At 30.3% G+C, this 25,153-nt stretch overlaps 3 protein-coding genes across 5 annotated transcripts; 1 reads left to right on the top strand and 2 right to left on the bottom strand.

The window, feature by feature from the left end:
• The first annotated feature begins 1,378 nt into the window (after positions 1–1,378).
• On the top strand, positions 1,379–9,632 carry LOC130961071 (uncharacterized). Of its 2 annotated transcripts, none has more exons than XM_057886732.1 (18): positions 1,379–1,538; positions 2,265–2,739; positions 3,264–3,358; positions 3,815–3,979; positions 4,084–4,471; positions 4,967–5,085; positions 5,394–5,466; positions 5,546–5,766; positions 5,846–5,890; positions 6,203–6,296; positions 6,792–6,983; positions 7,420–7,523; positions 7,661–7,736; positions 7,979–8,125; positions 8,291–8,416; positions 8,712–8,882; positions 9,231–9,290; positions 9,394–9,632. In XM_057886732.1, exons 1-18 carry the CDS (start codon positions 1,495–1,497, stop codon positions 9,505–9,507), a joined length of 2,709 nt encoding a protein of 902 aa, XP_057742715.1. In that variant the 5' UTR covers positions 1,379–1,494; the 3' UTR covers positions 9,508–9,632. The 2 variants fall into 2 exon arrangements, with proteins under 2 accessions (XP_057742715.1, XP_057742714.1); XM_057886731.1 differs by having other exon boundaries at positions 7,661–7,748.
• Positions 9,611–11,609, bottom strand: LOC130963629 (protein trichome birefringence-like 8). Its single transcript, XM_057889734.1, has 4 exons — positions 11,275–11,609; positions 10,385–10,774; positions 10,136–10,294; positions 9,611–9,920 (listed from the first exon to the last, which is right to left on the bottom strand). Exons 1-4 carry the CDS (start codon positions 11,607–11,609, stop codon positions 9,611–9,613), a joined length of 1,194 nt encoding a protein of 397 aa, XP_057745717.1.
• A 10,352-nt stretch (positions 11,610–21,961) lies between these two features.
• Positions 21,962–24,690, bottom strand: LOC130961785 (B3 domain-containing protein At2g36080-like). 2 transcript variants are annotated; one of them, XM_057887791.1, is made up of 2 exons: positions 23,770–24,690; positions 21,962–22,371 (listed from the first exon to the last, which is right to left on the bottom strand). In XM_057887791.1, the coding sequence occupies exons 1-2, from the start codon at positions 24,533–24,535 to the stop codon at positions 22,109–22,111; spliced, it is 1,029 nt and encodes a 342-aa protein (XP_057743774.1). In that variant the 5' UTR covers positions 24,536–24,690; the 3' UTR covers positions 21,962–22,108. The 2 variants fall into 2 exon arrangements, with proteins under 2 accessions (XP_057743774.1, XP_057743776.1); XM_057887793.1 differs by having other exon boundaries at positions 21,962–22,368; positions 23,770–24,684.
• Positions 24,691–25,153: the final 463 nt, after the last annotated feature.

Raw genomic sequence — 25,153 nt, 5'->3', positions numbered from 1 at the left:
ATTTTATCATTATATACATATCTAACATGTGAAATATTTTTAAGTATTTTATTTAAATCTGAAAAATTGCGTTTTACTTAAAATCTAAATAGATTTTTGGTATTACATTATATTTTTTCTATTCTAAACGGGAATATAGAGTTTAGAAAATATTTAGATAATCTTAAAGTGTATTTAATACATGTTTCAAAAACTTTTTCTTTTTACAAACTTTAACTATAAATGGTATTAGTTAAAATTGTCACTATTTCATATATTAAAAATACACAAAATAAATTTACCATACAATAAGACATAATAAAAAATAATTTCTCTTTCAAAAGATACCAAAACAATTGTCAAATCCTAATTAACTTTTAACTTCCATTGGATTGGGCTGCAAATTTGTTTAAGGCTTGAAGCCATGATGAGTTCTAAAGCTATAAGGCTTTTCTCTATGGAGACAATACAAAAGAAAAGAGGTTCTGATTTATTATTTTAAGTTCCAAATCCAAGCTGCTCATATTGTCTGACCCAAAAGAAAAAAAAAAAAAAAACGAAGTAGCACCCATGGCTTACTATTATTAGCAAGACCAGAATTTTTCAAAAAAATTGTTTTTTTAATTAATAGTAAAAATCTGTTATATAATAAATTAATAACCAACTTGTGTTGGTCGAGTGGTCAACTCACGCGTCTACTTAAATAAGTGTCGGAGGTTTAAATTCCGCCTTGTGCATGCAATAACCCATTCATTAGCAACAGATCCTTAAATGAAATAGTTAAAAATATTAAATTATTTAATTGCATTTCATGTAAATTTTCATCAAAAAATATTCATCACCAATGTCCAAAAGAAAAAAGAAAATATTCTTCATTATTTTCAGCAACCAAATTATCTTCTAGGCAATTGTATTCCTTGGAAATTGAGTAGTTAAAATTGTAAAAACAAATTTTTGGAATACTAATTAAATATTTTTCTAAATTTGTATATGTCAAATTTGTGAATAATTAAAATTGTATAAAAAATGTTATTTTATAATTTCAAAAAATACAATAACAATGTTAATTTATTATGCACAAGACACTTAAAATCGAAGTTTTATATAAAATCAGAAAATCAAATTAAAAACGTAAAATATATAATGTTAAAATAATTTGAATATGTTAAATATTTAAAATTATAATATTAAAAAATTTTAAGAATTAACAAATTCAGACTTTAACTGAATCAGTTGTGTGAAGTGTGAACTTTGAGTGTGTGTGTGATTTTTGTGTTGTCCACGTCTTCGGATAATAATAAAGCACCCATCTCTGCCACGTCACCACCTTCTCTCTCTCTCTCCTCTTCTTGGCTTCTCTTCTCTCTCTTTTTTCTCTCTTTCTTCTTTCCCTTCTCTCTCTCTCTCTCTCTCTCTCTCTCGTCTTCTTGGCTTCTCTTCTCTCTTTATTTCTTTCTTTCTTCTTTCCCTTCTCTCTCTCTCTCTCTCTCTCTCTCTCTCAAACTCAATTTCGTGATGGCGCTCAAATTGAACGCTAACAACAACTACCTTTCACTAAGGTGAACTCAAACTCCATCTATTCTTTTCTTTCTTGCTTCATTTTTCGCTTCAAGATTCACTTCAAGATTCCTGCTAGGTTTCCATCAAAGCGTATCTAGGTTTCGTCTGAGCTCAATTCGCTCTAATTGTGAATCTACTTTACTGGATTGTACTCTATTTAAGCATGATTTGGATTTAGCTACTGGAAAATAAATGGAAATGTCTGTTGTGTTTTCGAAATTAGTGTAACTGTCACGAGTTTGGTGAACAGTGAGGCTCGGTGAAGAAGGATACATGATAGGTGTAGTGTAGTGTAGTGCTTGCTGCTTTTCAAGTTCTTTTCGTTTTTTACTTTATTTTTTTTTTTATTTTCTTTAGTAGGTAATGATTTTGATTGTGTGTTATTGTGCTGTTAATTTATCAAGACGACTCAGTATTTTGGTGGCAGTTTGATTATACAATGTCAAATGGTGCCTTAACACTAAACAGACTAACAGAGTGTAATCCATTAAGAGTTGGTGCTTGTTTAAATTAAAGGGAAAAATTCTTGTTGTTAAAAGACTTTCCCGTTAAGTATGATTAATCCAAACACCCTCCCTCCGACGCACACGTAGAGATTGGGTCAACCAATGAAATAGTATGGTTGAGCTATTGGTCCTTTGTTTCTATATATATAAATAATTCCGAGTTTGTTACTATGCAATTTTCTGAGTGAGTGTTTCTTCTGATTGCAATATATTCTGCAGCTCTTCAAATTGTTGGCCTTCCAATGGCTCCCCTTGCACAGGCAGAAAAGTATTGGCTTTGCGGTGTTTGTTACGAAATAAATGGGGTAATTCAAGAAAGGGCTGCCTGATACGACAATTTTTTGTGTCGAATGGTGATGCTGGTTTGGTGGGGTGTGGGAAGTACTATATAACGCTTTCCAAACCCAGGAGGAGGGGATACATTTTCCCATTTGCCTCAGCTGATGATGGTGTGACTGTCAACGGGAGTCCCCAATCTAGCACGAGTACAGACCTCGAGAAAATGAGGGTGAAACTTAATAGCTCACTTGAAGATGGAGACTTCTGTGATGCACTTGTTCAAGCTTTATATGACGCTGCCAGGGTTTTTGAATTAGCTATTAAAGAGCATAAATCATTAGCAAGAGTATCCTGGGTTTCAACTGCCTGGCTTGGGGTAGACCAAAATGCATGGGTGAAGCCAGTGTCATATCAGGTATTGTCATGAACCCTTTGATGGTATTATTTGATTCATATCATGTGTAAACAATGAATTTTGATGGACAGCCTTTAATGGGAAACGACCAATTAATTTTGTTGATCAACTTGTGCATAGATAAGACAAATTCTTGCTAGATGAAATGTAAATGGGAAAAGTGTCACTATTGGCTTTAGTTGCGTGCCTTTGTTGCAATCCAAGATAAGCATGCCGCAACGTTTGGCGATGTCAAAGTATGGTTATGATTATATGAACACTTATGTACTTGGGTTCATGGATATCAGAGATGATTGAACCTATTATTGATTATTGTTTCTGGTCATAATATTTGAGCTATATCTAGAATGGCTATGTATGTGTATGTGGATGAGCTTCAACATGAATGAATTTGGGTAATGTTTCCTCTATTGTCTTTGCTACAAGAAATGGTACTATCCCATCGGTCATATTTTACTCAAGCTCTGTTTCAATTCATCAAAATTTATGACAAATTAAGTAACAGGTTGCTTTAATTCATCCAGGCTGCTGTTTTCTCCTTATTGCATGCGGCAAGTGAAATTTCATCGCGAAGAGATGGCAGCGACGACAGAAATGTCAATGTCTTTGTTCAAAGGAGGTACCATTTTGCTTTGCCTTTTGGTTCATTATTTCTTTCTTTCTTTTGCTTTAGACGTAGCAAACAATAAATAAGTTAGGCTTATTTATTAGAGAGTAATAGAAATTCTATACCTGAACTTGTGTGAAGAACTGCAGTAATATATTTTGCTATTGTCTTACATTTATGGATTTTTGTGTTAACGTTAGTAAATACTGACTTGATTTGTACCTTCAATGTCGAAGTTTTATATCATACTGATGACTTTCAAATATCAACAAGAACAAGAATCAAACTTTTTTCCCATTTGCTGGGGTTGGCTACTTGAACTTAATGATGCAATAGTTTTGTATACTGTTATTGCCATGTTAATTGTTATTTCTTCCCCCTGATTCCTGTGAGTTGCTTAATTTCAATACTTTGTACTACTCTATAATTGTTTTGGGACTAATTTGTTCAACCGTGGCATTGATCCAGTTTGCTGAGGCTATCTGCTCCCCTGGAGGGTTTAATTAGAGAAAAATTATCAACCCAAATGCCCGAAGCATATGAATGGTTCTGGTCTGAGCAGGTTCCAGCTGTTGTGGCATCCTTTGTTAATAAGTTTGAAGGGGATGGACGCTTTTCCGCTACTGCTGTTTTGTATGTTCACTCTCAACATTGCATTTTTATATGTTGAGCTATTAGCTTTCATTGTTCTTATTTTTTGATAAAATACATGATTGATCTTTTAATTAATTTCCCAGGAATGGAAAAAGTATGGGTTCAAGCAGTGCAAGTGACACGTCCCTTCTTCTGCTTGCACTAACATGCATTGCTGTAGTCTCTAAACTTGGCCCGGCCAAAGTTTCTTGTTCACAATTCTTTTCCATGATCGCAGAGATAACTGGTAGTTTAATGGACATGCTGGCTGGTCTAATTCCTGTAAGCCAAGCTTATAATTCTATAAAGGATATTGGTCTGCACAGAGAATTTCTTGTTCATTTTGGGCCAAGAGCTGCAGCCTGTAGAGCAAAAGATGAATGGGGTTCAGAAGAGATTGTTTTCTGGGTGAATCTTGCTCAGAGGCAACTGCAGCAAGTTATTGATAAGGAGAAAATCTGGTCAAGACTGACAACTTCTGAAAGTATTGAGGCAAGTTACATGCATCTCTGAAGACAGCTTGGTTTAACCTTCTTGAATTCATACTCAGTTCAACTGACTACACATAAGTCTCACAGCTAAATTACCATAGTCAGACCTATACTTTGCTTGAAAATGCACTGGTATACAAATTCTTATTGGTTGATGGGGTTATGGTCCAATGTTTCTGACCTTAGTTTAATTGTGTTGAGATCCACAATTATGACATTGTTCTTGAAATTTTTTATTTTGGTTAAATTTTGAAACAGAAAAGTAGTTCATAATGTCTAGATTTATTTATCTATTTAATTTTAAATGTGGAAAAATGTACGAACTAAGTTTACTTAATATGAAAACTAAAATGTTATGAAGGACAGATCTTTCTTATAAGTAACAAAAACAATGAAGAAATGAATTGATTTGAGTATAGCAAAGCTAAATCATCTTCCTGTCATGTATTTACTTTGTCGTAACAGAGAGCTTCAATAAAAATTTTTCATGGTGCAGGTTTTGGAGAAGGATTTGGCTATATTTGGATTCTTTATCGCTTTAGGAAGAAGTACACGGTCCTTCCTTTTGGCGAATGGTTTTGATACCCTTGATGATCCACTGGAAGATATCATCAGGTTTAACTTCTACTGATGTTATTCCTTTAGAATGTCAGGTTTCTTACAGTTCTAAGAATCTTATTATTAGTAGCTTTGTGCTGAGCTTACTAGTAGTTTTGTTGTAGTACTTGACCAAGATAATTATTATTAATAGGTATTTTTGGTTAGTATTTACAAACATTGTATCATCAGTTCATTATAATAAACCATATAGACTATCCCATTTCTCCTTTTTCCATCAAATTCCTGTATTTTCACCATCTTCCTATTCACTTTGCTTTTGTATTCTATGATTATTTATACATTTGCTTATTTTATTCTTACAGGTACCTTATAGGAGGCAGCGTTTTTTACTACCCTCAGCTCTCATCCATTAGTTCATACCAATTGTATGTGGAGGTTGGTATTTAAATTCACTGCATATGGCAGATTTGCTTATTAGTTAATTTAACTTGGCAAAAGCTCTTTAACTGCATAGGTAGTTTGTGAAGAGCTGGACTGGCTTCCTTTTTATCCGGGTATCACCAGCATTACAAAACAGACTCACACGCATAAAAGTAAAGATGAAGGTCCCCCAAATGCTGAAGCAGTACCCCAGGCATTTTATGTTTGTTCTCATTGGATTCAGAGCTTTATCAAATATAGTACATGGCTAGAAAGCCCCTCAAATGTGAAAGCAGCTGAATTTCTGTCAATAGGGTAACTGAACCACCATTCAATATAATTTAAATACATTAGATTCTTATTTAAGATGTTTATTATTTATCTTCTATGTTAGGCACAAGAAGTTGATGCAGTCCATGGAAGAACTTGGGATGAAAACGTAAGCTGCAAGGAAAATTCTACATATTTCAGTTTTTTTTTTTTTTTTTTTTTCCTGCGTCTGTCTGTCTGCTTTTCTAATTGTGTTCCAGTAGATGCATATGCATATTCATTGAAAAAAAATTCAGCCATTTAAATTTCAATTAAATGTTTGGGGTAAACTATGGATATTGGAATCATTTGTAGCTGAAAGCTTTGTAAGAACAACTGAAAGAGACTGTATAGTTGCAGGGGTTGTGAAGCTGATCTTTTACCTAGATTTTCTTAATCCGAAAATTGTTTCATTTTATCTTTGTAAAAATGTAAAATGCAGGGAGAAGACATTAGAAAAAGAGATCAAGAAAACAGTTGATAGACAGAGATCTGCAGTTAAGTCAATTGCAAAAGATTCAGATTCATTTGATGAGGTATGTTTCCCTGCTTCAAAATTATTTTATCAATGTATGCTGCTTCCAATTCAGTTAAGTCTGCAAAGCTAGACTTTGAGGGTTAATATGGTTTTTTGATAAGTTATTGTTAGGCTTTATTTGGTTTTAACAGGGTAGGTTGAGCTATCTTCCTAGCCTTCTATGCTGTCAGTGATAAGGCAGTGTCAACTTATCCAGATGATTTTACCTTTTACTTAGTGTGTGTGTGTGTTATATTTGATTTATCTGTTATTCCAAAAGTAAAATTTGTACATCTATTGCATTTTATAATGGTAAAGATTAGGAAGCAAATTTAGATATTTTAAGTTGATCTGTTTAGAAGGGACTATAAATGTTCTGATGTCTGTGCTTCCATAGTTAATATTTAGTATTGTATGAATTACGTAATGAGCACAGTCAAAATAGATGCTGAGAGTGTTGTTTTCATATATCTTTTTTTTTTTTAATTTATGCCTTATCTCTGCCATTTCTCAGGCATTGAAAAGTGTTGAAGAAGCTGTGACAAGACTCGAAAAGTTGCTCCAAGAGTTACATGTATCAAGCTCTATTTCTGGAAAAGAGCATATAAAAGCAGCCTGTTCTGACCTGGAAAAAATACGAAAACTTAGGAAAGAAGCTGAATTCCTGGAAGCATCTTTCAGGGCGAAGGCTGATTCTTTACAGCAGGTATGGCTTCCTTTCCCTCAATGACTTTCCACTTTGAAAGTGGAATATGCATATCCCTATTTGGTTTCCAATTATAGTTGTTATCTAGATAACTATCTAGTGTTTCTCACTTCTATATGTTCGTTAGGAGATAAGACTGACTGGAGCTATTGAGCCTGTGTTTGTGTCTTAGCTTTCAAAGCATTGTGAATATCGATGCAACTTCAGTTGTATGCTTGGATAATGTTCTTTTTATTATTCCCATAGCATTTAAGGTGTCTTGATTATTTTATTTTAGAAAAGGATTAAATTCTATAAGGAGTACCCAACTTCATTATTTTCTTGCTAAAATTCATCAGTATGTTGCTCGATGTCCATGGATACTTGTCCTCTCTCGTTTCCCCTTATAAGAGTCTGCATTTTCTGGTCAGTAACAATTTTATTATACTCACTTCAGGGAGTTGGTGGTGGTCAGTCTCACACACAAGTTGGTGATGATCAAGAATTTACGAAAGGGAAAAGCAGAAAGAATGCAAATGCAAGGGTGGATAGGAGCAAAAGGTATGAAATTCCTTAGTTTTTAGCTTTATTGTTTTCCTATCTAGTGACTGGTATTCTGAAAGCTTCACTCTATTGTCAGCTGTTACTTTCTTCGGTAAAATGTTATTTCTGTTTTTTGATTTATGTGTTTTTTTCAGAAATGTTGGAAAATCTCGTGGATTCTTGGACATCATTATACCTCGTGGTAGCAGAAAGTCTGACCTGGAGGCTGATGTGAGTGCTTCTGTATGCTTCCTTCTCTTTGCCATTTTGTATCTTCAGCGAGAATTCTCTTGCGTCTTTGTGTCTTCAGTGAGAACCTGTTATTTGGCTTTGATTTGTTAATGTATCAGCATAGGACATCAAACTGGCACTATGATTTCTTGCTTTATCTGTGAATCTAATTATCTGCTCTAGTGGTTGGGTGGATACTATGTTGACCTCTGATTAATGTGGACTATGAATCTTATTTGCAGGATAATCATGATGAGCAGTCTCCACCAAATGTAGGGATCATGGACCAAGAATTCAGTGAATTCCGCCGGTTTGAGACTCTGAGAAAGGAGTTAATGGAACTTGAGAAACGCGTCGAAAATAGTACATATCAATCAGAAAATAACGAGGTACATCGGAAATTCTATGACTTGTAAGTTGCAAGTACGAAATATTTTGTTCCTTTTCATGTTGCTTCTGAGAAACTATGAAGGAGTAACTATATTCTTTAACTTTCTGTTGGTTTTGGCTTGGTGTACACTTTTAGATTTAACATTTTATATTTGCTTTTGTAGGATTTAGTAGTCATTGATGATGGTGCTCGTTATAGTGATGCTGCTGGATCTTTTCAGTTGTCCAGGGTTCAGAAGAAGGAAAATATCATAGAGAAATCTTTAGGCAAATTAAAAGAAACAGGAACGGTATGTTTTATTCTGGAGGTGGTTCTTTAATGTGAACATTATCCTTATTTATTTGGTTTGAGTTCATCTGTCACATTAATCAATGAAGCTTGAGTAATTATTTTTCTCCCATGCCATCTATAGAAACTGAAATGGGAAATTGGGTAGCATGATATTTATTGAGCAGTGTTGGTAATATTGACAGTGCTCACTGTTTCATAAAATGAATAGAAATAAAAGTTTCGACCAAAGTTATGAGTTGTCTTTATAACATCTGAGACCTGTCTGAACTTGAAATTTGCTACTCAATGAGCAGGATGTCTGGCAAGGAACTCAACTTCTAGCTATTGATGTCGCTGCTGCTACAGGATTGCTTAGAAGGGCTCTGATTGGGGATGAATTGACTGAGAAGGAGAAGAAAACGCTTAAAAGAACGGTGACTGACATGGCTTCAGTTGTTCCTATTGGTGTTTTGATGCTTCTTCCAGTAAGTTTTAACTCCTTGAATCTCCATTCTGACTAGTGTAGCATACTGTTAATCCTTAATCACAGACCTAACTAAAAGTAGTTGGATTTATAAATCTTATTATTGATCGTGAATCAGAGCGAGTTATTTGTACACAATCAATCTATTCGTTATCCTTTTTAAAAAATATGCTTTAAATATCTAAAAGAAATAATAAGATAAAGCTGCGTTTATACATTAAGGAATTAGAAAGATATGGAATCCATTAGCAACGAAAGAGCAAAATGTCCACCAGTAGATGTGTTTTTTATATCCTTATGATAGCAATCCAGTGTCACCTACTAAGGATGACAATGTTATTTTGCACAGGTTACTGCAGTTGGGCATGCAGCCATGTTGGCTGCAATTCAGAGATATGTACCGGGTCTGGTATGTACATGTGGAGCTCCTACTTTTTATTCGTTTCATCATCTCTTACAACGATGATCTTCCAACCATCACCTCATACAAATTTGACTTGTCTTTCTTGCAGATTCCATCGACTTATGGACGAGAAAGGTTGGAGCTCTTGAGGCAGCTTGAGAAAGTGAAGCAAATGGCAGCCATTGATGTGGACTCGGATGACGAAGACGATGTAGAAAAATAATCAAAAGCAATTCAGATTATGTACAGCTACCAAAACATAACATTCTTTGTGGTCAGATAGAAATTTTGATTGGCCTTTGTTCTGCACTTTCTGGGGGAAGTTCTTAGAGAGTTAGTTGAGCATAAAGAAGTTGATTCCATGTGTCCGGCACTCCCGGTAAGCACCAGTGGCTACAATCCTGAGGAGCATCGACTGGGGTGCCCGGCTCCCGGTGCTTGGAAGGGTGACCATCTTTCCTCAGCTCTGAAAGATACGTGATGTTCAAGAATTGCACTTTCCAGTTCCCATATTGCATTTGTCTGATAACATCAGATATAACTCTGTTATAGTATGGATCAGGTTCAAGTTTTTTAGGGTCTTTTTCTGGTTCTGTCTCCATGTCACAGTTTCCCCCCTCATTCCATGTCCCATTCCTACAATTTCACTGTATAGTTAATCCTCATTCAAATATACGGAAAAATGAACAAACAAAAATAGTTTTATAAGCCAGGCACCAATAGTTGAAAAATCCTCAAATCAAAATTTTCAAATGGAATTAGTGTCTTTGTTTTATGCATTACTGTGAGTTCACGGAGAGTGAGTGTTCTAACAAAGTGTGTAATGAAGAATAATTTCCCGTACTACTTGCCTGTAATGAACAGGGGCATAGCTTCGAAAGAAGATGAAACTCTTCATTGGATCTAAATTGTTCAATGCCCATGATCTCCATGTCTCTAAGGATCTCCTAAATGCTTCCATCACATCCATGGTCATATTCACCTTCCCTCCTTCCTGGAAGTAGCTACCCCTGAAGACAAAGCAAAAAAGGGAGTTCATCAATCATCAGCAACAATTCTTAGTCACCGAAAGGTTTTTTTAAGGTTGTGGTTGGTCCTACGATTTGATAGTTTTGTCTTGGTTCCACCAGTGCCCTGAATTGAAAACAAGAATATCTGCTCCCTCCCACTTCTTGGAATACCAGTGCAACTCATCAACCCTAATAGTCGTTCGAACCTCGGCAGCTGAATTTGGTGGTGGGTGACCGATGACGGAGAGGAATGGTACCCTATAGTACTCTACTGTCATGTTGAATTCCTTGAACCTCATTGCAAGGTAGCCCTTGTGTTTGCTTATAGGGTTTCCATTCACTTCATGTATGTTGGACAGGTTAGAGATCCCTATAGAAAGCATGCACAGCAAAGACTCCCAATGGTTTCTCCCGACCGAATCGCCGGCAAACACCACCCGTCCATTTCGAGTCCTCTCTAGGAAGTCACTGGCGTTGAATCTGAGAATAGCAAAATATGACTATACAGGTTGAGAGAAAAATGAGAAAGCTAGCATAGAATTTACTAAACCGGTTAATAATTTTCCATCGAAATCAATAGTATGATACACACTTATGGGAATTAAGCATTACTGGCCCTAACCCTAATATAACTAATTAACTACTATAAATAGATTATTGTGTCCACTAGTGCTCGATTGGCTTCATACTCAGCTAACGTTTCTAACAGACTGTTAACCATTCTCCACTATAGTCGCTTTTATTTACCAAATCAAACCTCTTTTCTTCTCCAAAAACAACAAAAAGAAAGAGGAAAAAATTGATGAAATCCACAAGTAACAATTCTTGTTGGCAATTTGAACTCTAATTTATCTATAAATTGTTACACAAAGACGTTACTATATATGAATAGTTAGAATTAACAATGAGAAAGCTAAGTCTCACTCACTCAAGTTCATGCATGCATGCATGCATGAATGAGCGAAGTGTGCATCACATACCGGGGAAGATCACAACCTTCCGGTTGCCATCTCCATTTGTGAAAACCATCATCTTGCCGTCCGTTTTGCCGGCACCGGAAACCGGGATCAAGAAACGGGCATCTTTCATCATATGATTTACTAGCGTAGCCTTCATTCCACACCCACCGGCCTCTTGAAAAATCGCAGCCTCCGGCGACTGATGGCTGTGCATGAAAATTCTTGGGGATGATACGTGACAAGAAACCAAAATATGAAGGAGAATCTTGATCAAAGAGGGTCTCAAAGTTGAAAAATAATAGGGAAGATAGTAAGAGAATGACAAAAGTGACTGCATAAGCCAATTCTCTATTCATTCTTTTTGGACTCTATTTAGTAAAATTTTTAATTTTTATGTTGAGGGTTAGATGTTTAGTTTGATTATAGGTTTGAAGAAGATCCACGAAAAGCGGAAGGATTTTGATAATTATGTTGATAGGTAGTTAGTATGTTAAAAATTAAATTGGTAAAGAGCCTTTTTCTACAAATTTTAGATTCATAAAATTCAAAATCCGGTTGATAATGAGAGATATAAAAATTTCTCAAAATTCACTAATACCCTGGACATTTTTCTTTATTTATTTATTTTGTTGTTCACGGTATTCATTATAAATTTGAACTTTATTTAAAGGTTTGTTGTTAGCCAATAAATTACTACATGTATAACGCTCATAAATTTATTGGGTAATGACTTATAAGTTAAAGTGTAAATAGTTTGGGCTTGATCGGGTGGGTGTATTGATCCAATGTTTACATGGAGAGTATTAATTTATTCCCTTAGTTATTATTTTAATATCTATAAGTAAAATTTTAAATATATATTATTTTTTGAAAATATAAAAGTAAAGTTTACAATTTTTTATTTACAAATTAGAAAGATAATTTAAAAAATAAGTTAAGATTCCTATTCATTTTACTTTGCTTTATGAAATTTTGTTTAAGATTAACTTAATTAACCACAAGACCTAGACCTACAAAATCATGTTCCTAATTACCCTACAAACTCAATATTTTTAGTATGAAATTATCTAAATACAGGGAGTTAGATTGATATTTTATAGAAAGAATTTTACATTAACATGGTATTATATTATTAGTTTCTTAGTTTGGTCATTATATGAAGATGCCAATGATAAATACCTATCATATAATTTTGGTTGGGACCCTCCCACTATATATTAGAGCATGTGAGATTGTGAGCCACTCAAAATTAGTCTCCATCTCAATTCTAAAAGCTAAATGGGCCTCTTGTATGGACCCTATATTAATCACATGGCACACTATTTATTTATTTATTTGTTTGTTTATTTATTTATTTATTTATTTATTTTGTCATGTTTGATTTTTACTATTAATGTCCTAGCTTGCCTAATTATGTTGCATTATTTGCTTAATAATGGGTGCCTAATTATGTTGCATTTTCCCTTGGATAAGCCAAGAATATGATACCACTATTTGATAAAGACAAATGATGAGTTCAAGTTCTCATACTCCATTTTGGGTCCACACAAAAAAAAAAAAAAATGAATACTTGTAGAGATTCAAGTTTAGGTAACACACATATTCATAGTATTATTATCAATCATAATCAAAAGCACTTCTTCATTATACGTGTCACACCCTGATTTCAATAGCTTCTAACAGTTTTATACAAATAGTTTCTCATCCGAGAAAATAAAATACTTTTAGGATTCATATTTCATAATGTACAAATAATTAAATATTACAAAGATACTTATGATAATGACGAGTATAAGGGCTTAGAAGAAGCACCTCTAAAAGATAATTATTAAACCTGAGTCTAAGAGTTATAAAATTTTTATTTTAAGGCCAGGTAATTCGTTATATTATTGTTATTTCTTTTGAAAGTTGGCTTTTCCATCTCTAATATTTTGAATTGTTTCACTTAGATAATACTATTTTTTTCTTTTTTTTTCATTGGTAAACACTTAATAATATTTTAAAATTTTATTTGACTTCTCTGTTCAAAGTGATGTAATTGATGAGCCGAGACTTATTACAATATTTGATTGATATATATTAAGATGATTATATGAATATAAAGTTACTTACATTGGATATTGATGTGTGGAATAAATTATATAATAATATATTATTTGAGCTTAATTCTTATTTTGATAAATAATTGCTATCTTTAACATTCTATTTAAATAGCACTTTTACTAAACATTTATATAATAACAAGTTTAATTTATATATAGATTTTCACAATATATAAAATAGGAAGAATTTTAAGTGTACTAAAAATATCGGTGTTTCAGTTATTTTAATTGTTAATATATATTTTATATATTTTTTATAATTTAGATCAACAGTTAAAATAACTAAAATATCGGTATTTTTTGTACACTTTAAATTTTTTCTATAAAATATTGATTTTTTTTCTATTTATTGAGGTGGGGATCTACAAAATAAACCTGAAGAATATAGCAGGTACCGTGCAAATAATACATAGAGAGTGGTTGAAACTTGAAACGGTGAAAACCTAATCAATCAATCAAAGTGTTGTTTCTTTAGTGTGTGTTATCATTTTCATGATCATGATCATATATTATCTGAGAAGATAGATAGATAGATAGATTGCAAATAAATTTGAAATATATTGAATTGAAAGAAGTGGTGGTCCAAATAAAACTCCTTATTCATCCACATACATACATTGAATTCTAATCAGCCAAAAAGACAAAGCTCAGGTTGCCACAAATGATATCTATCACTCACAATCATCGCTTGCTTTCTGCCAGTTTCCCCGCTTGACCCCCATCTCTCTTATCTTATAAATTATTAATCTTCTACACATAATAATTAATAAGAATAAATTTTTTTTTATGTATTAAGTAAAATAATTTTATACATATGTCATCAAAGTATGTAAGGTTATGTCAACAAAAGGGGCTATTTTTTATATTTATAGTATAAATAATTATTTAAAAATATAGATGTGATTGAACGACCATATAAAATAATGTTTTATAATATTGGTACAATAAAATTAAACTTTAATAATAATAAATAAAATATATTTTTATAATTGTACAAGACAATTACGGAAAAAATGATATATATATATATATATATATATATATATATATATATATCATGTATATTTATTTGTTTATATCAAAAAGTTATTTTTTAAAAAAATTTAAATTAATATAAATAATTATATTTCTAATATTTTTTTAAGTTGCCATTTTATCTTATAACAAAATTTTGTTTTTTTTTATGGATTAACAAAGATCAAATCTTATTTTTTGTTGTAAAAATTCTGATATCATACTAAAAAATTATCTTTTAAAAATTTAAACTAATAAAAAGATATACATAAGTGATTATTTAATGAGAATATTAGGTATATATTTAGCTACTAAATATTTGAAAGCCAAACTATAATGTTAAAATATTTATATGTATGTATAGAAAATAATAGATATAATAGTCATTAAAATATTTTAAGATAAAATTAATTTGATTTTAAGCAAAATCAAAGAAAAAGACACAATAAAATTTATGTATTATTTTTTTCTATTTTGCTATTTTAAGATCTTTCCATTTTTTGTCTTAAGATACTTATTATAACAATTAATTTTGAAATAATATAATTTGACCCAAAACATGATGATAGTAATCTCAAAATGAATGATTTCTCAAACACCTATTATTAGAAGAGGTGAATCAATCACACATCATAAGTAGATAAAAGGATGAAGTAGGCATAAATTTCTTCCAATGAAGCATTAATGTTAAAATTTTCCTTGGATTGATATGCTGTGTTTTTTGCTTACTCCAAGGATATATCTTTGTCTCCTTTTTTTGTTTCTTTGCCTTATTTTCACTTTTTCCCATTTTTGTTTAAACATTTCACCCCACATTGTGTTCTTGTTAACGTTTCTCCTCTTACCTTCAATTTCTTGCGTGTTGCTTATAGTATTGCAGATGCTTATAAATACATACATAGAATTACTAACATATATATAAATTTTAATAAAAAAACAATAAAATGTTACCATATAAAAACAGATATCTGGCAAGAAGACAGTGGAGGAGGGGGACCATATAGCATGTTAAATTGTTGACGTGTTTCTATTAAATTTCGTCTTGTGTTGCATTTCCATCTATGCATATATGACTTTCTTCCATTCACATGTTTGAGTCTTGATGACAAATTAAGATAAGCAAGTGTAACCAACATCATCCTTATGATTTTTGTCTCTCATCACCGCCATCACTATCATTTAAACAAAAAAATAAAATAAAAATTGCTATTTACATTATATTTATCGATAATGTTAGAAAGATAAAAATAACAATCAGTCTTATTTAGTATTTATTAATTATTTTAATATTAATAAATATTAAATAAACTAATACAAATTTTAACATTTTTAGTTAATTTTTTTTTAATTACACACTATTATTTTATATATTTAATTATTTTATAGTCCCTATAATCTTAATTAGGTTTCTATAGTTTGAAAGATTGTAATTAAATCTTTATAATAGGTAAAAATTTGTAATTACATCACTACTAGTGGTTATCTTTTGAAAAAATACAATAATTCTAAAATACTTACTTTTAAACTATTCTATTACAATTTATTCTACATAAAAAATGAAAATTAATATTTTAAAATAATTTTATATTTTTAACAAAAAATAATTAGTAAGGATCGGAGTTAATTAAAAATTTTATTTAATATAAAAATTCAATAACAAAGTTTTAAATTTTAAAGACTTTGTCTATATTCTAACTCATTTTATTTATTATTTGATAAAATGTAAATTTAATTAATATTGAATTCATATAGATAAAATATATTGAAACTTTCAAAATTGAAGTGATGAATTTTAAGTAAATAAGTCAATTAAATTAAATCATATTAATAAAATTCTATAATATTGTACAATGATAAAGTGGTAGTTATATAATTAAGTAGATAGACCAGGAACTTAAAATAAAAGATTGTTCTAATTAATAGACAATCAATAATCTAATGCGATATGCATGACTTATAAACAAAAAATCATTTCAATATATATAATTGAATACCTAGGATGAAATCTTTTAACATTAAAACTAATGATTTAATTTAGGTTCTGAATTAATATATGATATTAATTAATTAGTCTAGTATTGTTGTCATTATTTAGCACCTGCTTTGTGGTAGCAAGAAAAGATAGATAAAGCTAATCAATTAATTTAATTAATTAATTAATTAATGTTCAAATAATGTTGTTGTCAAGTTGGAATTATCACTCAAGTTGAAGATGTCAGATTGAGCACATGAATGAAAGTATTTAATTTGTAAATGGAAGAAGGAATGGTTTATATATATGTATTTATATTTGCTACATGCATCTTGGGGTGTGTTATCTATCATATCATATCATATCAAATCAAGTACACATCCACCACCTTCAACAACCCACCAAGGACCAAATTAACAGCACACAAATATGACTACTTAGCACTATGCCCTCCCATATATTCATATTGATTTGATATATATACACAAACTTATGTTATTTATATTTAGGTATATATTTTCTTGTATTTATGGTATTGGTATACACTTTTTTCTAAATAAATAAAACTAAAACTCATTCTCATATAATTTTTTTAATAGTATAAAATATACCAATTTGAAGTTTTTCTAATTAATAAAAAAAATTATAGTTTATAAAATTAAATAAATTAAAAATATTTTCCTTTTTAATTATTATAAGAATTTAATTTTAATACACTGGTAGTGTAAAATATTTTACATAATCCTATAATCACACTAGTTCTTTTAGATTATCATTCACGTAGTCAATATAAAAAATAATTATTTTATTGATGTGACATTAGTAATTGGATATACGTATAAAATTATTTTACACTAACAATATATTAAAATTAAATTTTTTGTTATAATTAGATTTAAATTAAAACACACATTAAAAACATCATTTTATTATATTATTATTAGGCAAAAACTTAAATATAATCAATTTTATGTAAAATTGATAATTGAGAGTCGCCGTTAAATAAAAATTTAATTAAATTAGTCAAATTATTTAACAATTTTCAATTATTTGATGTGAAATTGAGTTTCTATTTTATTATTATTATTATTATGAAGGTGGGTATATATGTGATTGTGTAAAATCTTGAGGGAGAATCCCAACAGTGGGGAAGTAGATTCCAGAATAATATAAGTGAATTACAACAAAGACATAAAAGTAGTTCTTCATGTTCTCAAAATGGGAGGTGGATGACGTCAGAAAACAGTGAGTGAATGGGGCCAATGGTACCTCACCACACCATACCTTACTCTCTGCCCCCTCTCTGCACTCTCTTATCTTTTCTGCTTTTCTTTACCTTCCTTTCCTTTTTGTGTTCACTTACTAATTACTATACTCTTTCTCTCTCTCTCTAACCCACTCAATTTCTTTTTTCTTGCCACTTTTGCTTCTCTTTTTTTTTTTAAAAAAAAAAAAAATTGGATATTTTAGTTTTATTAAATTTTTATTATTTTAGATAATTATCCATCAAATAAATTGGTTTTTGAAGGAAAATTAATTTATTTTATTTGGCATTTTTTAAAAACTTATTTGTTTTTTAATAAAATTTGTTTATTTAGTATGAATGTTAAAAATTTTATTAAAAATACATAAAAATTAACATGTTTAATAAGAATAATAAAAAATTAATCAAAAACTAAAGTATGTAATAAGAAATTTGTTGAGAATTAATTTGAGTGTTTATTCTATTTTTTTAGTTTTCTTATCCAATTTATCAAGATTAATTAACTTAATTATATGCCAAGGAAAGAATAAAGAAAAATATAACTTTAAAGATCATAAAAAATTTAAGGATAATTCTATATGAAAAGAGGTATTTATGTAAAAAAATAAAGAATTAATAATTTACTTTTAATAATTAAAAAATAAAATAACTTTTTTTTAATTTATCTATGTAAAAAAAATTTTTATCTCTTTATTATTTTTCATCTTGACCATTACTTGTAGCGAAATTTAAACTTAAGACTTCTAAATTAATATTAAAACCTTCTTCTTCTTCTTTTTTTCTCTCTCTTACCTACGACATTTTATTTCTGTTTTAGGCACGGTTTAAAAGAAAAAAGTGAGAAAATGAGATGTTAATTGGGTCAATTCATGAATGTCACATCCTTATATCTTTATCCTCGGCGATTTCTCATCTTCTCATCTGCTTGACATCCTGTTGCAATCACACACATCCACACACATACATAATCTTATTCACTACCTGCTACTTTCTTTTTCACACAAATTCATCATTCAAATATTCTAATAACTATAATTAATATTTATTTACCGTCATGACCTTTTGTGAAGTGTTATGGTCATGTTTGGTTGGACATCATCATTAATACTTAATTCATAATCATAAAAGATGATGACACACTACAACCTTTTGATGGAGTTTGCAATTTTAGGCAATTGAAGATGACTTATTATGCTATCTTTGGATTAATTTTTGAAAAAAAAAAAAACTATTTAATATTTTACAATTTATTATTAGTTTAATTTTGATATATTTATAATATAAAAAATTTTATATATTTGTTCCGAGAGTTATCTGAAACCGGACTGATTGGACTTGAATGTGTGGCTCAAACGTTGAAAAAAGGCAGTCTTCGACTGGTTCGCGTCTATGAGCCGCATTCCAAGTTGTTTATATGCTTGAATAAGAGGAGAATGGTACCTGCAAAATACTCCGATGTCTAAATCAGCAAAGAGTTAAGCAAGTTTAGAATATTTGAACTTAGATTTACCTGAGGATGTTAGTGTATTTATAGGAAATGAATAAATAACCAGCATTGAAGTAGTTGTTCCACTTCTAACAGTGGATAACCGTCTCTTTATCTTAGGGTTATTGAGATTTTTCTTCTAAAAGTGATAGAGAAATTTACGAAAATAGTTATTCACTTAAATAAGTGTTAAGTGCCTTACGTCAAACCTGACCTTTTGAAGAAGATCGGACAAGTAGTAGAGGCCAATCTACTAGATTGAACCTTTTATTATTTGGGCTAGAGTATGAACAATACTCATATAATTAGATTCTATATTTAGTTTATTTTTTAAATATACTAAATTTTTTTTATATATCAATATATGCACGATTAATTATTTGATTGTTTGTTAAAATTTCTTTCATATTAAAAGCGCATACAAATTAAATTCTTATTATATTGTTTCAATTTGATTTACTATAGTAGTATGAGATAAAATTTTATAACATGGTGTTATTATTATTCATATGTTTAAACTTAAGACTTTACTTAAATAAATCAAATGTTCATTCCCTGAAATAAATAAACTAAATGTATGGGAAAATGGTTAGTTCTATATAAAAATACCTTTTACATTACAAAATGAAAGAAGAAAAATATTTTTTATTTTTTAATTTATTTAATATGTAGAAGAATTTTTAAATTTTTATGATGTTCATAAAAATGACACTAATTATTTATATATAGTAGTGGCTTTTCCAAAATGGAAAGATGCCAAGAGAATGGCTAGTTGACTTCCATATTTACCAAATGTGTTGGATTTAATTTGTTTGGGCTTTGGAGGATATTTTTGATCAACTTTAACTAGAATGTTGGGAAAAGGAAACCGTTTAAAGATGTTTCTATTAATTATGTATAATTATGATGTTTAATTACAAAGCTTTTGAAGGCCCACAAACATTGAAGGCCGTTTCAAAGAATTTATACTATGATCTTGCCATCCATTAATAAAGCCAAAAATCCAAAGCAGTAAAACCATTAAGATTTTTAAGGCTTCCCATTTTGTTTGAATCATATGAATGTGTATATAATATAAAGTTTTTTAAATAACCTCAAATTTAGTTCAATCAATTTTAGTGAATGCTATGGTGCCTAGTGGTGTTTATTTACTAAAAGTGATTAAAAATTATTATTTTATTTAAAAGATATAAAAATAAATAATTTTTAAAAAATTAAAACTTACTACAAAAAGTAAATTAGACAAAATTTAGACAAAAATTTATAGGCACCACAAAATTGGCCATCAATTTTATCAAATCCGGTCATTGGTTAGTTGACTGATTTTTTTTTTTGTTTATGGTATTTTTTAGTCCGACAAATTAATGATCTAATTTTTCGCAGATCTGAACTATATTTAAAGATCTGTCGCTGATCAATAAATTGCTACATACATGAGATTGGATTTAAATCTCTGATATTTACTTAAACAAATGAGTGAGCTGAGCACTCGACTAAACCAAGTTGATTAAGTTATCCAATATTTATTCCCTTCAAATTAGAGATTGAGTTGAATTTCAAGTACTCCTATATAAATAGAAAACAAAATAGTACCAAAACATTATCAATTACCCTTATATAATAGAAGCATATCATTAATTGCAAATGGTCAAATTAAACTCTAGGTATTGTAAAGAAGCTAATGTTCTTCTACCTTAAAAATCATAATTGCCTTGGTTGACTTAGTTAAAGATAACAGACAATATAATCGATCCATTAGAGATATACAAGTCAATTGCATTGCAAACAACATCCAAAATAAAGCTCAAAATGAGTAATTATTCTTAGTTGAAGGATGGACTTCAATAATGTGAAGGTTCAAGCTAAGCAAATATGGGTGCATCATTTGCCAACTTAAAAACTTTTTTTCATTGCTAATAATATATTGGAAACGTTTAATTCTTTGTTATGTCATGAGATTATTTGTCTAATTATATCTATTTATAATGCGTTACTCATATAATATTTTTTTTAGATTTATGTAACTCTTTTTTAGTGTTTTTTTTATTTGTCATATATTTTTTTATGTTTTTTTTAGTTTGAAGATTTACAAAGGTCAAAGTTTAAATTTTTCGACATATAAAAAGTTTTAATTTTATGTCATGAAATTATTTGCATCAAAAGTTTAAACTAATAAAAAGAATCACATAAATAGTTTTATATATATATATATATATATATATATATATATATATATAATTTTTTTTTCATTTTTAAAATTTATAATATCAAAATAAATAAAAGATGCTCAAATTGTATGCACACAAAATAATGAATTTATTGAAATTTTCAATGACAATTATATATACACACACTTTTAATACATTCATAACTTAAATTTTGTATGTTATTTTTTGTAAATATTAAGATTTTCTCTCCTTTAATTAACATATTGCAAACAAAATTCTTAACTTCGCATAACTCAAATTAGGATAGTGGATGGACAAAGTTCCAAAACCAAATGGACAATCTTCATTAAGCCTAATACTACTATACATATACTTATTAATTTAGGTACCTAGTTTAATTTAATATCATTATTATTGAAGTCTTTATACAATATTGATATATTATATCCATTCCTTATTTAATACTCCTACGTACTACTACGTAGAAGCATAGTTTTAATTAACAACATTGGGAACATGGCCACTTATTCGCACCGTGGTATTTAGATAAATTGACATGTCGGGTTGAACCAAAACATCAAGATCCCATAACAAAATTAAATAATACACTTGCATCTTTATGCACCCCTCCAATTTAAGACAAGAAAGATACTCCATAACCTTTAACATAATAATAATAATAATAATAATAATTAACCGGATAAAGATTACATATAGTTATATCTTACACCTGAAGCATACCCCAAAAAACAAAATCAAAATCAAATAAAGCAAAATCAAATCAAAGGGGGTGGGATTAACTAGCACATATGTAGTATATGCTAATTAATTAATTAATTAATTAAGGTGCTAATAGTAGTATGATTGTTGATGAGGTAACATGTGATTGTGATTAGGGTGAGAATTATTAGAAGGTTGATGATAATAATTATGGTGGTAGAAATGGTGGGTATCTGAATTACTAGTATCCTCTTTTGTTGTTGAAGGTTGAGAATCATCATCATGTTGAGTTTGGCATTCCATGTTCACCCCAAACAACCTAAGTACCTTCGAACTTGAACTTGAACAGTTTCCAACTGGTCTCATCCTTTGGTTCTTCCCTTGGGACCCTACTTCAACCATTTCAATTAAACACGTGCACATGTCAGTGCCAATGCTTCAATCATAATTAATTAATTAATTAATTAATTAAACAAATGAATTAACAATACTTTAATTAATCACCTAACTATCACTACATAATAAGATTTAATTAATTCAAAACATCTAATAGTTGTGTTAAATATATTTTAATATTCAGTGAAAACTCAGGTGCAGTCGACTTCACATGAAGTCGATAACTAAGAGTCGTTAGATAATATGATTGATTTGACTAAATCTAACGATTTTTAACTATCAATTTCATATAAAGTTGACTGTATCTAAGTTTTCACCTTAATATTTTGTCTAAATTATTTATTTATTTTATTAAAAAAGGTACAAGGAAAATTTTGATTGTGATGAGGATGAAGTGATGGAAACAGATTGAAGGGCACCGCCTAGTTTTCTGAACCTGCAAGCTTTTGTTGGAAAGAAAAGGTACTAAGAAGGAACATAGAAAATTGTTTTCATGTTCATGATTTCATTCAACCAAAAATGGGCGCGTATTCTTCACGGGGGTAGTTTGGTCAAATCCCAAAAAATTTACACAAACTACAAAAGGCTTCTAACTTCTAAAGTTCTAATAACCTCGCATTTTTCCCAAGTAATTGGAAAGTAACCTCCACGCACTTTCATGAGAGTGTAATTAATAATTATTTATATAATCTAATAGTAAATAAAAAAAAAAAGGTGTTCTAATAGTAATTAGAGATGACTAATTAAAGAGAAATGGAATTATATTCATCATGCTTTATTATTTCTCATTGTACAAATAATAAACATCATTTCTTCCAAGCAAAAAACAATAGGTTCTTCATTATATTCTTATCTCATCAAAAAGACATGCATTATAAATAGACAATTATATTACCAAATTGGATGCACCGAAAACGGAAGCTTCAATCTTAAGACTCAAGAGACAAATAAATCATCACAAGAACAAATAATCATTAAAAAGGTCATCTAGGTAAAATAAGATTGCAGCACTCATTATTCCATAAAATCAACAAATCCTTGTGAAATAATAATAATAATACCCAATTACCCACCCACCCTCATCAATCAAACTAAAGTAATAAAATAAATAAAAAAATCTAAACAAAATCACTAGAGAAGAGTAAACAAAAATCAAAATAAAAATATTTTTAAGAAGTATAAAATTTGTAATAGTAAAATAATATCCAATTATATATAATCACATTAATAAATTTAATTTTTATATACTAACGTAATATATACGTATATTTAGTGATATAATAGCAAAAATGATTATATTTTATATTAATTATGTATAAAATTATACTCTTAGTTGATTGTATAATTTTAGATTATTAATGTATTAAAATTAAATAAAAAAAAAAGTTTCATACCTGCATGAAGACTACTACTACTCCCCTCATGCTGTTGTGGATATGTTAAGTGTTGGTTATGAAGATGATGCGCAGGATAAGGAGGGTGCGCACAATAGAATCCGCTAGTCCACGCTACACCAGTCTTGTCATTATTCACATCAGCGTGAGGCACTCTGCTAACTTGCGCCACCGGAGAAGATCGGCGCCTCCAGCGAATAAATAGCCTCTGAGAGTCAGCGCGGTGGCGCTCGAAGGAAACGACGTCGCCGGCGTCGAGACGCTTGTCCTTAACATAACGGCTCCATCCTTTGGTTAGCACATAGCTCTGGCTGCTGTTCCAATACGAGTAACGGAATCGCCAACACTTTCCTGACTCGTCCTCGAAACTCAGTAACAAACCCTTGCACTCGGTGCCTGACTCAGTAGCGGAGGAGGCAGTTAGAGGAAAGTACTTCTCGGCGTGTTGCTTTGGGATGACGAGACGGTTAAGCTTTCCAACGTCGCTTGGCGTTAACGGCTTCTCGAACATTCTCTCGTTATGTTGGTGGTTGTTATCGTCTTGTTGTATTGGTTCTGGAAGATTCTCTTCTTCTTCTTCTTCGTCTCCTTCGTGTGACGTAGTGGCGGTGTCGGTTTCTTCGTTGTTGAGGTTGAAGCGAGGGGTGTTTTGGGAATTATGAATATTATTGTTGTAGTGGAGAGGAGGTTGTGGTTGTTGAGTCCACCACAACGGTGTCGTTTCTTGGAGGTCCATAGGGGAAGAAGAGTAGTGGTTTATAGACATTGTTTTTTGTTTGTTTTTTGAGGAGGCAAAGAAAAGAAAAGAAAACAAGTGCTTATATTTAGTTTTGGAGAGAGAGAGAGAGAGTGGAAACTGTGGGAAGTATTTGATGGAGTTTGTTTATGTGTTGTTTGCAAAGATATGACAATGAGAGAGAGAGAGTAGGGTATGAGTAGTGTATTATTATTGTATGAGTTGTTAACTTGTATGAAGTATAAACTAGTTTATGATGTGTGTGTGTGTGCAAAATGTGCTACTAGATGGAGGAGGAGAACTAACACAACTATATACATATATATAGGAAAAGTACGAGGAGTCAATGAAATATTTATACAATGTGTATAATAGAGGTTTATGGAGTATTAAAGATATAATCATTAGTATTATATTTTTCTATCAGCTGAAGTTTTTGAGATGAGTGGTATCATAGGTATTAATGCGCTAGATCCGAAAGGTCGAGAAGATGTTTATTATCCCTTGTATTCGGATGATTATTCTAAATAGTATAGGAGATGTTCATTTTATAACTCAATAACCATTGTACACATTGTACAAATAGTCCATTGTCTCCTAACGGAATCCATATATATATACTGCAAAACTGATACTCCAATTAAGGCT

This window comes from Arachis stenosperma, chromosome 2 (assembly GCF_014773155.1).
Source record: "Arachis stenosperma cultivar V10309 chromosome 2, arast.V10309.gnm1.PFL2, whole genome shotgun sequence".
NCBI lineage: Eukaryota > Viridiplantae > Streptophyta > Magnoliopsida > Fabales > Fabaceae > Arachis > Arachis stenosperma.
Note: the sequence above shows the minus strand (reverse complement) of the source record. Positions and strands in the feature narration are given on the sequence as shown.

Coding starts and splice junctions, on each gene's coding strand:
- LOC130961785 (XM_057887791.1), bottom strand. CDS start 24,535: ATGTCTATAAACCACTACTCTTCTTCCCCTATGGACCTCCAAGAAACG. Junction 22,372..23,769: donor TAGTAGTAGTCTTCATGCAG/GTATGAAACTTT, acceptor AAATGGTTGAAG/TAGGGTCCCAAGGGAAGAAC.
- LOC130961071 (XM_057886731.1), top strand. CDS start 1,495: ATGGCGCTCAAATTGAACGCTAACAACAACTACCTTTCACTAAG. Junction 7,524..7,660: donor AGGGTGGATAGGAGCAAAAG/GTATGAAATTCC, acceptor TGTTTTTTTCAG/AAATGTTGGAAAATCTCGTG. Junction 8,883..9,230: donor GTGTTTTGATGCTTCTTCCA/GTAAGTTTTAAC, acceptor TATTTTGCACAG/GTTACTGCAGTTGGGCATGC.
- LOC130963629 (XM_057889734.1), bottom strand. CDS start 11,609: ATGAATAGAGAATTGGCTTATGCAGTCACTTTTGTCATTCTCTTACTA. Junction 10,295..10,384: donor CAAGACAAAACTATCAAATC/GTAGGACCAACC, acceptor CTTTGTCTTCAG/GGGTAGCTACTTCCAGGAAG. Junction 9,921..10,135: donor TATGCCCCTGTTCATTACAG/GCAAGTAGTACG, acceptor GTGAAATTGTAG/GAATGGGACATGGAATGAGG.